Genomic DNA, 14,754 nt, shown 5'->3' with positions numbered 1-14,754 from the left:
TTATAGTCTAATATTCTGATTATAGTCTAATATTCTGATTATAGTCTAATATTCTGATTATAGTCTTAATATTCTGGCGTGAAAGGCAGCGGGCGATATGCATCCCTTCTGCTTAATCGTTAATTTGGAAAGCAACACATCTCACACTTTCAATTAAACAAATTAACAGTTTTTATTTATTAATTTGGTTGTGTGATAGGTGTGAGAAGTTGGCTGAAACTATTTGGCAAAACCGGCAGCAGATTCGCAGAGCGGAGCACCTCAGACAGCAGCTACCCATCCCTGGACCTATTGAAGAGCTCCTGAATGAACTCAACAGCACGATCACAGATATCATCTCAGCACTGGTCACCAGGTGTGTGTGCTTGGTTTTCTTCTAAGTTTCTTAACCTAAATGTACTTTTTAAAGTACTACTTTACAAACTTGTTAGCCTTTAGATATAAAAATAATAGTAATGTTTTGTTGTTTTAGCCAAGTTGAGTTAAAATTATAATTCAAATGGGTCACTCAGTTTATTTGGTCTTTTTCAGTAAGTGCATTTGTATTTCCAACCTTCTCTATCCCTTAATTAAATCTAAAAATACACGTTTCTTATCAAAATTATAAGGAACACTCTTTGTTCTGTACATTTTAGTCAGCGCAAATCTATTTATAGATGATTAAGAATAAAACGGGTAGACTATTAAGTCGTAATGTGAAGGAACATTTTTGTTGCTCTGCCTCAAGCTATCTGTTATCTCTGCTATTAATCTAAAAAAATCCCTCACTCATTAGACAAAAGTCACAAGATGGTGACGGTAGTGTTGCTAGTGGCTCTCTCCTGCCCCGACAGTTTTCTTCATTTCAATTTCCGAAAGTTGGCAGCCCTAGTATAAACTCACACTTTGTTTGGAGGAGGAATCGGAGCATCTGTGACAATGCAGCCAAACAATCTTGTGCTATAATTGTCAGAGATGTCTTAAAGAGTCCTGACTGTCACGTAACAGCTCAGAGCTGCAAGATGGAAGAGGAACCCACCTAAAGAGCTCTGCAGAGACGACGAGGATGCATTGTGAGAGCAAGAGCACATGTGGCTTGTTTCAGTCCATTATTGTCGTCCCCAAAGGCACATCTGCCAGGGTGTCTTAGCCTACCAGCATTTCTGAGCAAGAGCACTTTGACAGCAGGCTCTCCCACTGTCTTATAAGATGGTCTCTGCAGGGACCAGTAAGACACAGAGACGTCATGTCCTTGTCACAGCAAGTTACGACCGGCTGCAGATGAGTCTTTGACCAGACGGTGATGCACCGTTTCTTCAGCTGCGTCCTCTTTAGCTTCTCTCAGAGTCTCAGGAGGTTTCACACGGAGAAATGGAAAGTGGTGTCTTCTCATGGCCACTTAGTTCAGCCACAGATCTGAGACCTTTAGGGCTCATGGCAACAGAATATTTATCTTCTACGCTTCCTCTGAGCCTTAAGAATCACCCTGTTGTCACTACATAGTGCCACACTGTAAATTTGCCTTTGTTAAATATAAATGTGTGTCAGTTTTAGGCTTAACATCGGCCTAAGCGTTGGCTCTGAGAGTTAGCAGTCATTTCTACATAATCAAATTTCCGAGCTACATATTCGACTCCTTTTAGGCTCATGACAACAGAATATTTTTGCTTCTGAGCTCTCCGAGCCTCAAGTATTACTCTATTGCCCGTGTGTGCTGTTGTCTTGCTTTTTTGCCCTTTTTTTGTGTTACCATGGAAATGCCAGAAATGGAAACTGAACATTTCAAGAGAATATAATTGTTAAGCCGGTTAGTTTACAGAACAGTGATCATTAACATAACCTTCATTTAATGTGCATATTTACAGTTAAGGTCACTTTCAAAGGCTGATGCTTTTAATCCTGCCGGTCCTCAAGTCGGAGCCTAAAGACAGCTGTAGTGTGTTTTTATTATTAACCCTGAGTTATAAAGACTCAGCGCCACATCGTGTTCTACTACAATCTAATGAGTGCACTGAAAATTGGATCTTTTTAACGCAAACAAATGAAATTCTCCTCACGATTATAACTCAATGGTTAAAGGAAATATGGTAGTCCCTCGTTAATCGCGGGGGATCCGTACCCTGCACACCCACGATAAGTGAAAAACCGTGACGTAGGAATATTAGAACAAGTAGTAAGTAGTAGTTTATTTTTATTATATATATATATATATATATATATATATATAAAGCGTTTTAAGGCCTTCCCACACTCTTGCAATATTCTAAACAATGTTTGTAAACGCTCTAAAAGAGACAGAATGTCATGATTTCAGCTCCCTGCCTCCTCTGCTCTTTGCCACCTGCAAGCGCTCTTGGCCACGCCCACTTCTCCGCTTTTCACGGAGAACAGCTGATCAGCTGCAGCAGGAAGTTGATCCTGCAGTAAGGGCTGCACAAAGGTGCAGCAGGTGCTAAATAATTTAAAATAACTTATTTTAAATAAAAATTCCATGCCGATCGTGCGACTCATCCATCAATCAGCCTGTTGTGTGTCATGTCCACTTTTATTTTGAAAAACCGCAATAGAGCGAGTCCACGATAAACAAACTGCGACGTAGCGAGGAACTGCTGTAGATATTAGTGTTACATTGTTACAAGTTATATCGATGTAGGTCAGTCTTTGGCTTAAAGTTTTGTATTTGTTCTATGAGTTGGCAGTAAATTAAAAAAATGAAAGAAAATATTCAACATGTGAACATATTTGAATTTATTATTTTAAGTAGACGTATATTTGCAGTCTACTCGTGTACTGCAGCCACTTCAAACATGTGAAGTAATTCAACCTGCACATCTTAATACGAGCTTTAAATTTTTCATCAGCCTACATTATGCATCTCTACTTATAAATACAGTTCTGTGCAGAGGAAATCTTTAAACTCATTTTGATGTGTAGTTCTCGACGCTCTCTATGTTCTTTAATGTTTCTTCTTTGCTTTTTCCACTCGGTTTTAATCCAGTAGCTGAGCTACAAGAGAACGGTTTGTTTTTTGTTGTTTGATAAACCACTTTAATCTAAAAATTATTCAGGCTCAAAAAAGAAAATTCTTAAATTCGTATCAGACCTTCGGGAACAAAGACACCATTTGTTCTTGTGTCTTTAGACAAATTAAAAACTAACGTAACGCAGTTCAACAAAAACGAAGCACATTTTTGTACCAACGAGATGATTTCCAAAGATCTATAAACCGAAAACTTTGCACAAAGTAGACGTCATCTTCCAGGATGATGCATCTCTCCGGCCCAGTGTCAACTCGTTGCTGGATTTTATTGTTCTTGTTTCTTAACAGCACGACTTTCGGTCACCGTTCATCTGCCGTGGATCTTTTATTTTAGGTCTACGCTTTTATTTTTGTCCTCCAGCTGTCCTCAGTCCTGGTTCTTTGAAGAACCTTTCATGGTGCTGGTGAAGATTCTCAGTCATCCAGGACACGATGGGTTCAAAAAACGTTCGATACAGAAACAACTGGACTTTATTTGTAACAGAAGACGTTTCGCTCCTCAACCTCTTCTGTTACAAATAAAGTCCAGTTGTTTTTGTATTGAACGTTTTTTGAACCTTTCATGGTCAAATAAGTAAAAAAAAAAAAAGCCTGAAAGTGAAAATAAAGAAACTTCTTTAGAAAACCCCCAAATTATTAATCAAAGTAAAAAAATGTAAAAAAAATTAAAAACATTTGCAAAATATTGTATAGTGAGACGACTGTTGGCACACAGACTGTCAGATTTACACATTTAACCTTATTTGTTTCTTGATGTTTTTGCTAAATTGATCAAACTCCTGGATGAAATATAAAATTGGTAACTCTAATTAGATGCGAGTGTTTAGCCTGTCCCGTCAGCTTCTGTGTCCATGTAATGAACTGGCGACCCTTCCAGTCGCATCTCACCCAAAACATCTGGAGACGGGCACCAGCTGCCCTCGACTCTACGGAAACACGAGTGGAAAAATAGATTAACGAATGGATGAATTACTGCAAAAGCCAAGATTCAAGCTTTCAGTTCTGCTGTCTGGACACAAATATAAAAACATCAATTTAAATTTTTACAAAGTGTTACCCTTAGAAAAGTGCTTTTCTTGTATTTTGTTCATAATAACTAAATGAAAAGGAGCAGAGGTCACACTGAGCAGCAAAGCTAGACGTTTGGATATATCACATGTAGTTTTTTACATAACCGTGGCTGCATTAAAGGTAATTAAGCTAATCAATGTTGCCTTTGTCTAATTTTTTCTGCTATTTTTTTCTGTTGTGTTCACAGCACGTTCATTATTGAGAAACAGCCTCCGCAAGTTCTGAAAACCCAAACCAAGTTCGCTGCCACAGTCCGCCTCCTCGTAGGAGGGAAGTTAAACGTCCACATGAACCCTCCGCAAGTCAAAGCCACTATAATTAGTGAGCAGCAAGCCAAGGCCCTGCTAAAAAATGAAAACACAAGGAAGTAAGTCTTGCCCATGTCTCAGTGTGTGCTTAAAGCTTTTTGTTAAACTTTAAAATAAGGAGTCAGGCATTCTGTGGAGATTATTTAACCCAAGGGTGTTCTCTGACGGAGCTTAATGCATAAACATGACTGAAACTAGAGAAACTGCATTTCCTGTGAAGATGCAGTGTGAATGCTTATTGCTGAAGAACTTGAGGAGAAACAGCTGAAATTAGGTAAAAGCATTCTGAAATGTAGCTGAAATGGAAGAACAAGCTTAAACTAGCAGAATAAAACTGAATGAACACATAATTCCTGAATTAGGTTTATTTATTTTGATTTATTTAATTAGTTTATTTGACAGGGACAATGCACACAAACATAGAACAGAACAAGCCCGTGACTGATGCGCTGCACAAAGAGTATATAGCTACAGCTAGTTCGCAACTCCAGTCCCTGGTTGGGCATTTCTACGCATTAAAATACAATGTATCAATCAAAATACAATTTAAATAAGCAGAAATTAGCACAAAATTTAGGAAATTAGCTTAAAAAGCTGAAATCAGCAGCAACAACAACAAAAAAAAAGCTGAAAAATAAATGAAAAAGCAAAAATAAGCTTAAAGTATCAAAAGGAAGCGAAAGAACTGAAATGAGCTGAAAAATGTGGAATTAGCTGAAAAAGATTAAATTATCATCAAATGAACTAAATACTGGTTGAACGGAGTAGAAACAGCTGAAACTAATAGAAAAAGGTTAATTAGGCTGAAAGTAGAAGAAATTACCATGAAAAACTTGAATTTATCTGAAAACGGCTGAAATTAGCTAAAAAAATGCTAAAAGGTAGCTGAAAAGTCAGAACCAGCTTAAATTATCAGAAGAAAGCAGAAAGAACACATTTACCCAATTAGACTAAAAGAAGCAGAAATGAGCACAACAGTGTCGACATTTTAATGGAAAAAAGCTGAAATTAGCAACAACAACAAAAAAACAGCTGAAAGGTAGCTAAAATAGCAGAAAGAAGCTTAAGTTACCAGATAGAAGTGGAGAAAGCACATTTTTAATTAATTTGGCTGAAAAAAGTTTAAATGAGTACAAAACATGTGGAATTAGCTGAAAAAGCTAAAATTAGCATAAAAATAGCTAACGGTAAATAGTAGCTGAAATAGCAGAAAAATCTGAAACTTGCATAAATAAGCTGAAAGGAGCACAACAAGCTGAAATTAGCAGAAAGAAGTTAGACGAAGCACAAAAATGTTGTAGTTAGCAGAAAGAATCTAAACAAAAGCAGCTGAAAAAACAGTTGAAAATAACTGAAAAAGTTTAAATTTGCAAAAGGAAGCTGAAAGAAGCTGAAGCAGAACAAAATATGAAAGGAGCAGTAAAAGGTTGTAAACAGAGCTAAAGATTTGAAGGATGGAAAATGAGCTCAAATCATTTTCTATGAGGGAAAAAAGTGGCAGAAAAGGCTAAATATTTCAAAAAGCTAAAGTTTCACCAAACCCAAAAGTAGTAAGACCCTTCTCCTGCACGAGCTGCACTTTTTGATATTCGACTTGTTGAAACGGAACAAAAACTGTGGAACAAGAAAGACGCTGAAAATCGTACGTTAGAAAAATGGATCACAATAGTGTGAACGCTTCATGAACATTCACACAACTTGACCGTCGTCTCAGAGGAGTCTATGGATCCAGAGTCCATTTCCAGCCAGTTTCTCGGCCTGGCTCCACATTCGTCTCAACTTATTGAAACCTCCCGAACCGTCTCGAGGTCAGCTAGGCAGCTTGTAAGAAAAAAAACGAACAGGTCCGTCATGATCCGCCGTCTGTCATCTACAGTAAACAACAGTCATTTCTGCTCAAGAGAAGATGAAGAGGGTGATGGTAGCACATTTCAGTTCTACAGGAAAAGTGTCTTCTTAGAACCTGCAGGGCTGGAAGATTGTAAAGAATCTAATTCACTGCACTTAAGCCCATCACATAAGAGTGAAGAGCTAATTGACTCTCTGCTTAATTGTCTTTCTTTCTCAGTGAGAGCAGTGGAGAAATTCTTAACAATAACTGTGTGATGGAGTACCATCAGACCACAGGCACTCTCAGCGCCCACTTCAGGAACATGGTAAGTGGCATTTAGGGTCTAAATGAAAAAAATATTTCATGCTGATGGAATCAATATATTACACACTGAAAGTGGTCCGAAAGTCGGTGTGAATTTATAAGAAGGGATTAATCTGCGTATGCCTTTCGCCTATATTTTTCTCTTTATATGTAAATCGTTAACCAAAATGAATGTAATTATTGGTTCATGCTTAAGTGATAAAAGTGTTTGCCACCCTCTAGTTTTTTCTAAAAAGAAACTGTTTATTTTAATGAGTGTAAACTTCTTTTTGTGAAATGACGAATTTTAGGATGAAGTCACAGAAAACACCGACCACCCGTTACTTTAAAAAATCTTACAGTAGTGCCTCGCTACTTCGCGGTTCGTTTATCTCAGACTCGCTCGATCGCGGTTTTTCAAAATAAGATGGACATGCCACACAGTGGCTGATAGATGGATGAGCCGCATGATCGACATGGAATTTTTATTTGAAATAAAGGATTTTAAATTATTTAGCACCTGCTGCACCTTTGTGCAGCCTACACTGCAGGATAAACTTCCTGCTGCAGCTGATCAGCTGATCTCCATGCAATACAGAGAAGTGGGCGTGGCCAGGAGCGCTTGCAGGTGGTTGAGCACAGAGGAGGCAGAGAACTGAAATCATGACGTTCTGTCTCTTTTAGAGAATTTAGAGTTTAGAAACATTGTTTAGAATATTGCAAGAGTGTGGGAAGGGTTTAAAACACCTTCATACTTGTATACCTTTATATAAATACTAAAATAAACTACTACTTACTACTTGTACTACTATTCCTACTTGGTGTTTTTTCACTTATTGCGGGTCTTCAGGGTACGGATCCCCGTGCGATAAACGAGGGACTACTGTAAATGGTAAAGTGGACTGTACTTATTTAGCGTCTTTCTATCATATCAGGATACGCAAAAGGCTTTACACGTCACACTGTTGAATAATGTCCGTCATCAACAGTCATGTCGGACTGGTTCAAAACACAAAGCCCATGCTCAGTGAAGCTCTTGATGAAGCACTTCGGATGGAGGGTGAAACGTCTCAGCACTAGAAAAGACACCATCCAGATGACCTGACTGAACATTGTTGGATTTTATACCTGGATTATTGAGCATGAACTCTGGTGGTAGTTGTAATTCCAGTTTAGCTGCTGCTCACATTCTCCAGAATGTTGTGACTAGAGTCTTTGGGCGGCTGTGGCTGAGTGGTTAGAACAGTCGTCCTCCAATGGGAGAGTTGGGGGTTCAATTCCACCAGCAGTCACATGTTGACGTGTCCCTCGGAAAGACACTGAACCCCTCATTGTCTTTGATGTGTGTCCCATCGGTGTACGAATGTGATCTAAAGCTCTGATTAGTCTCTACAGATCAAATTAGCCTTGAAGAGATCTAGTATAGAGCTGCATGAATGTGTGGAGGTAAATGAGGCACAGATTGATGTAAAGTGCTTTGAGTATCTTGATCAAATAGAAAGGTGCTACAAGTACATTTACCATTCTTCTTCTTCTTCTTTCGGCTTTTCCGTCTTCGGCGTCGCCACAGCGAGTCGTCCTCCTCCGTCTCTGTCCTCTGCGTCCTCCGTCCTCACTCCAACTCCCTCCATGTCCTCTCTAACTGCATCCATGAACCTCCTCTTTGTCTTTTTCCTGGCAGCTGCACAGAGTGCTAACGGGTTCAATACGTTTGTCCACATTCATTAGAAGTCTTCGTAACTGTGGGTTATCCTTGGGGCAGATAGTTTAATATAGAACAAAGTCACTGTTAATGATCATCATTGTAAAGTGACATGGAACCATCCACTGTAGTTTGAGCTTCTTTTATTTAAACTTGTGAACTGCTCCCCCCACCCCCTGCCTGCACATTACACATGTTGGCAGCAGTCCTTTCAGAGCCCCTCATGGGTTATTTAGGTGCCAGGCTCACTCAGAGCGTCATTGCATGTGCATAGTTGAGCTCTATAGCATGTACAGGTACATTCTTACACTCCCTCTGTCCTTTTATAGTCTTTAAAAAGGATCAAGCGGTCGGACAGACGAGGAGCAGAGTCGGTCACAGAAGAGAAGTTCACCATTCTGTTTGAGTCCCAGTTTAGTGTCGGGAGCAACGAGCTTGTCTTTCAAGTTAAGGTAAGAGCTTATCTAGATGATAATAATATAAAAACACAATGAAGTCACATTGGAGTTCATACGCAGAGATAATGTTCATTTTTTATTCTCAAAAAGGCTCAAACCTTCGCTACAACACTTACTGTGACTGCACTCCATTAGTGCTGTTTTTGTGATGTGCCTAAAATAATTTATCTTTACAATAGATCTATGAAAAGGTGATGAGCAATGTGTTGCATCATTTACATTTACAGATGTTTTCACTGATCTAATGGCCTTCTTCTTCTTCTGAACAGACGTTATCACTTCCTGTTGTGGTGATAGTTCACGGTAGCCAAGACAATAATGCCACAGCGACTGTATTGTGGGACAATGCTTTTGCAGAGGCAGTAAGTAAATGTTTGTGCACGTCAAAGTTTTATGGGCTTTTAGACCCAAAAAATCTTTGTTTCAATATCTAAGAAAACCTTTTCATTCAGGCTTTTAGCTTCGTCATAATCCTCTACACAGACGCATCATCATACGAGCTTTTGACAATTTCAAACACAAAATAATGAACAGGTTTATAAATTCAACAAACACCTACGTTAGTAATGCAAATTATTAAAAAAAAATGGTAACTGGATAATTTAATCAAATGGAAGTAAATGCAATAAGTGGTTTAGTTTTTGTTGTAAAATGAATTATATGAACTGTGTAACTAAATAACTTTATAAGAAGTGCAATTAAGTTTTTGTATTTCAGTGAAGAATCTGTTTTATTTTTATTTATGCAGTGAGTATACTTTAAAATGATTAAGCATATAGAATAAAACAGATATACGTTTAATTAAAACACATGTTTAACTCTTTAAACAATTCAACGTACCGTCTGTGAAAGCAGCTGCGTTTGTCCTCGGGACAAAAATATAAACGCAGCACTTTTGTTTTTGCTTCCATTTTTCATGAACTGAACTCAAAGACATGAAACTTTTTCTGTGTTCACAAAAACTCTTTATTTATTTTCCAAATATTGTTCACAAACGTGTGTGAATCTGTTAGTGAGGACTTCTCCTTTGCTGAGAAGATAATCCATCCACCTCACAGGTGAAGGCAGGACAAGACAGCATGATTATTGAGCAGGTGCGCCTTAGGATGACCACAATAAAAGGCCACTCTAAAATGTGCAGTTTTAATTGGCATGCTGACCTGCAGGAACGTCCACCAGAGCTGTTTCCTGCTCATTTCTCTATCAACCGTCTCCAAAGGCGTTTCAGAGAATTCGGCAGTACTTCCAACCGGCCTCACAACCACAGACCACGTGTAACCAGAAATCGGAAAGTCGCAGGTTCAACTCCCGGTACCGTCAACATGAAAATGTGGGTGGAAAAGGTGAAACACCCACACCTGCCTCCACCCTCCTTCTCCCCACTCTGGGCCCCTGAGCAAGGCCCTTAACCCCCACCATCTGCTCCTAAACAGGTTTCTCTTGAAAATGAGTTCTCGTGACTCATTGGGACTACATGGATAAATAAAGGGTAAATGAAAATGAAAAAAAACCCACACACCAACCCAGGACCTTCACATCCAACATCTTCACCTCCAAGATGGTCTGAGTCCAGCCACCCAGACAGCCGCTGCAGCTTCGGTTTGCACGACCAAAGAATTTCTGCACAAACCGTCAGAAACCGTCTCAGGGAAACTCGTTCGCGTGCTCGTCATCCTCACCGGGGTCTCGGCAGACTGCGTGCATGGCGATGTGTGCGTGAGCAGTTTGCTGATGTTACTGTTGTGAATCAAGCAGCCCATGGTGGTGGTGGGGTCATGGTACGGCAGACGTACGTTATGGACGCAGGTGCATTTTGAATGAACCGGGATACCGTGATGAGGTCCTGAGACCCGTTGTTGTGCCGTTCATCCACGACCATCACCTCATGTTGCAGCAGGTAAAGCACGGCCCTCATGTTGTAAGGATCTGTACACAATTCCTGGAAGCTGAAAACATCCCGGTTCTTGCATGGCCAGCGCACTCACCGGACAGGTCACCCATTGAGGGTGTTTGAGATGCTCTGGATCGGCGTGCAGTAATCCCTCACCTATCGCAGAGATTATGTTCCACAGAGCCCCACCATAGGTGAAAATCTGCAAAGTAGCAGCTTTATATTTATTTTATTATTTATATGTATATACATTAAGGCTTTATAAACCCTTCCCACGCTCCTACAGACCTTTCCCACTCTCTTAAACCCGCGATAAACGAACCTCAACATGACGAGGGATGACTAAACGACGGCGTGTTCCAGTTCCTGATCACATCCAGCAGCTTCGTTCAGCCATTGATGAGGAGTGGAGCAACGTTCCACAGGCCACAGTCAACAACCTGATCACCCCTGTGTGAAGTGACGTGTGGCGCTGCGTGAGGCGAAGGGTGCTCGCACCAGATACTGACTGGCTTTCTGACACCCCGCCCCCAATACAGTAAAAGTAAACTGCACATTTCAGAGTGTTGCGTTTGTATTCTTGTTCAGTGTGCATGTGTAAATGGGTTCATGTTCTATCCAGAACAATGTCGTGCATTTTGCTCCTTTTTTTAGTCCCTTCAGCATAGCTCATGTAAACCCTCAGCTGTCTCTTCTGGATCTGCAGGGTCGAGTGCCTTTCCTGGTGCCAGATAAAGTACTTTGGCCTCAGCTGTGTGAAGCCATCAACATGAAGTACAAGGCAGAGGTGCAGAGCAACCGAGGCCTGTCTGAGGAGAACCTGGTCTTCTTGGCTCAAAAAGCGTTCAGCAGCTCCAGCAACAATCCTGATGACTACCGCAGCATGACAATGACCTGGTCGCAGTTTAACAGGGTTAGCAGCATGCAGCTTTTTATAACAGACCCTCTGTTTATCTGTGTTTAGCTTTATTTAATTGATTTATATCCTGCTGCAATTAGACATTTTTTTTTAATCCCATGCATAAAAAAATCATCAACCACAAGCCACTATCCATAAAACATTTCAGCCACATGTTTGGTTGTGATGAGAGCATTTGCTGTCACCATGATATTCATACTCAGAAATGTTTCTGGCCTTTTTGCAGCATCGCTACAGCTCCATTTTGTGGTCAGCTTGAAAGAATGCTTCACTTGTAGCCAGGTCTTCATCTTAATGACCCTGTTTGTCCACACAGAAAAATGCTGGAGGTCTCTTTTTCTGGCTTCAAGGCGGAAAATGCACTCACATTTACCACACGCCATTATTCATATTGGATAACAGGAACATTATGTTTCATCCACTTCACCGATGTGCATCAGGGGTATAAGCACGGACAGTTAAACCAGTCGCTCCATCTTTACCACACTGCTGAAAAAGGAGACGCATTTGATTTGTTGTGGAGCTTTTCTTCATTATTACTAAACCCAGTTGTGAAAATGTAAAAAAAAAAAAAACTTAAATTAGAGCATTTCCATTTTGTGGAAGATGCAGTGTGTATGCTGAATCAGTTTGCTGAATTTTGTTGAAGAAGCTAAAACTTCATTGATCGAGCAAAAAGAAGCCGAACACTAGGCGAAAGCTAAAATAGCCAGAACACTGCTACAATAGCAAAGTAGTAAAACACTAGCTAAAAGTAGCAATGCAAGCTACATGTGTCAAAATTAGGGCTGAACGATTTTGGAAAATATTCCAATTGCGATTTATTTTTTTTTCTTAATATTGCGATTTAATATGCGATTATTTTTCAATGTCTTGTGTATTTTTTCAACGAACACAATCAATAAATCAATATGTTCCAGTTGTTTTCAGCGCCGCTGCAGCTCTTTCTGCATTTTTTTCTAGAGCTCCCAGATAGCAACTTGGCTAAAATGTGTGTGCAGGGGCATCCTGTACCGCTTATCCACCGTGTTTACCAAAGCCCTAAACTTGGTCACTATTAATGGACGTCATGTCTTTCGCTACGAACTCCGTTACTGCTCGAGTTATTTCTGTGTGCCGTTTCGAATAAAGTTCATACGGAGTAATTCCTTCGAACAGTTCGGTCAGTGATCCTGTCGGCTGCTACTTTGCCTACTTGAAGTTGAAGCACTGGTCGTTGACATTCTAGCCGTGCAACTATCGTAAATTGCTTCGTGGCGTTTTTTTTTTTTTGTGCGTTGATAACGTTTGTGTGGTTGCCTCAAGAGGTAGCAACAGCAGCAAGGCAGGTTCTGCACAACACATGTTGTTGCACAGCGTCTTTTTTTTAATAGCCAAAATAATTCCAAACGACGGTCGTGCTGCTGCTCTTTGGTACCAAACTTTCAGATGCATCAGCCTCTGTCGAGCCTGACGCCATTGTGCAACCGGTTAAAGCGCAGCGTCGACTTCTCTCGCTCCCTGCTCTGCTTTGCTCCGCCCACTCACAAATGATGTAACCAGATCATGTGACCACAGAGTCAGAGTTTCTTTATTGTCATTCGCACCCCATGTGGTACATGTGGTGGAATGAGATTGTGTACACAGGGTCCCAGTTATGTCCCACAATAAAATGTAAAAGAAAAACTGTAAAAACATCTAAGATATGAACAAAGAAAAACATCAACTAAAAATACGCTAAGCACTAATTGCATTTAAAACGACACGCCAACAATAAATTGCAGCCTTTGCGATTAGAAAATCTCGTTTTATCGTATCGCGATATTATTGCAAATGTAATTAATTGTTCAGCCCTAGTCAAAATGCTAGCTAGAAGCTAAAAATAGCTAAAGACTAGCATAAGTTAAAAGCATAAAAAACAGCTAAAACTAGCTAAAGGCTTACTAAACAAAGCAAAATAGCTAAAACTTAGAAGTAGCATAAGAAAACAGAGCAGGTAAAAGAAGAATTCAAAGGAAACAATATTTTGAAGGAATTTTGTAGGTAATGTACTTCTGTAGAGAAAATACTTGTAAATAAAGTTAAATGTTTTGAAAAGTAGAAAAGTTACAAAAACGGAGAATCAGCACCCACGTCCTGACTGAGCTGAATGTTTTGATTCAAAATGGCACCAACTATCCAGAAGTGGTTATATTACAAAATAAAACCATGTTACAAAATAAAACCATGTTACAAAATAAAACAAACCATTAAAACAGGAAGGTGAATCCTGTTCACACACAACTACGTATTGGACATTTCCAAAAACCAGAACATCAGAGAAAACCATTGCTGCTGTTGTGCACACAAACAGCCGAAACGCAGCGGGAATGCTACGAGTTATTTTTGCTTTAAAACTGTTTTGTGTAAATAGGGCCTCAAAATAAATCATCTTAAGTTGAGAAATGAGTTATACATACTTTGATCAAATATTACAAGTAAAATTATGTGCGATCTATGTAACATTACAGATGTTGCCATCTGGTGGTGCTCTGAGTGTTGGATGTGACTTTAAGCTGTTTCACCCAATTTTTACTCATTACCTAAAAAACTGATGGAGTTGGAGCCATTTTGTTTTTTTAGTTCAGTTAGTGGTGGAGGCCATCTTGAAATGGGTTGACTTCATAAACAAATTAGTTGTAGATGCACATTGTAGAAGACACCTAATCCGTACCTGTAAGGCGTCCAATCCCTGACTGCTCCCCGAGCGCTTACACAGCTGCCCACTGCTCCACCTGCGTGTGTCTCAGGTGTGATGCGTTCAATGCAGAGAACTCTTCATCGTTGTTTGGGAACATACAATGATGACAACACAAATCACTTACTTAGTACGACTACCGTAGTTTCAAGTGTATAAGTCGCTCCGGAGTATTCATTCATTCATTCAACCTTTATTCAAACAGGTTAATCCCATTGAGCCTCGGGGACTCGTTCAAAAAAAGCATCATGAAGAGGAAAAAGCACAAGTCGCATTTATTCTGCGTCACCTCTGACCTGTTGCTTTTATTGTGCATTTATTTAATGGTCAGAACAGCTTCACTTCGCCTGAGCGGCGCAGCACCATCCATCCATCCATCCATCCATCCATGCATCCATCCATCCATCCATCCATCCATGCATCCATCCATCCAACCATCCATCCAACCATCCATCCATCCATCCATCCATTCATTCATTCATTCATCCATCCATGCATCCATCCAACCATCCATGCATCCATCCAACCATCCATCC

At 39.9% G+C, this 14,754-nt stretch overlaps 1 protein-coding gene across 1 annotated transcript in view; it reads left to right on the top strand.

The window, feature by feature from the left end:
• stat5a (signal transducer and activator of transcription 5a) overlaps window positions 1-14,754 on the top strand; it is an 83,826-nt gene that overhangs the window by 63,033 nt on the left and 6,039 nt on the right. The window contains exons 8-13 of the mRNA XM_037689273.1: window positions 200-355; window positions 4,278-4,457; window positions 6,467-6,554; window positions 8,564-8,686; window positions 8,962-9,054; window positions 11,290-11,496. Of these exons, the coding sequence (XP_037545201.1) occupies window positions 200-355; window positions 4,278-4,457; window positions 6,467-6,554; window positions 8,564-8,686; window positions 8,962-9,054; window positions 11,290-11,496 (847 nt within the window). The remainder of the gene's footprint in view (window positions 1-199; window positions 356-4,277; window positions 4,458-6,466; window positions 6,555-8,563; window positions 8,687-8,961; window positions 9,055-11,289; window positions 11,497-14,754) is intronic.

This window comes from Nematolebias whitei, chromosome 15 (assembly GCF_014905685.2).
Source record: "Nematolebias whitei isolate Nwh7 chromosome 15, NemWhi1, whole genome shotgun sequence".
NCBI lineage: Eukaryota > Metazoa > Chordata > Actinopteri > Cyprinodontiformes > Rivulidae > Nematolebias > Nematolebias whitei.
Note: the sequence above shows the minus strand (reverse complement) of the source record. Positions and strands in the feature narration are given on the sequence as shown.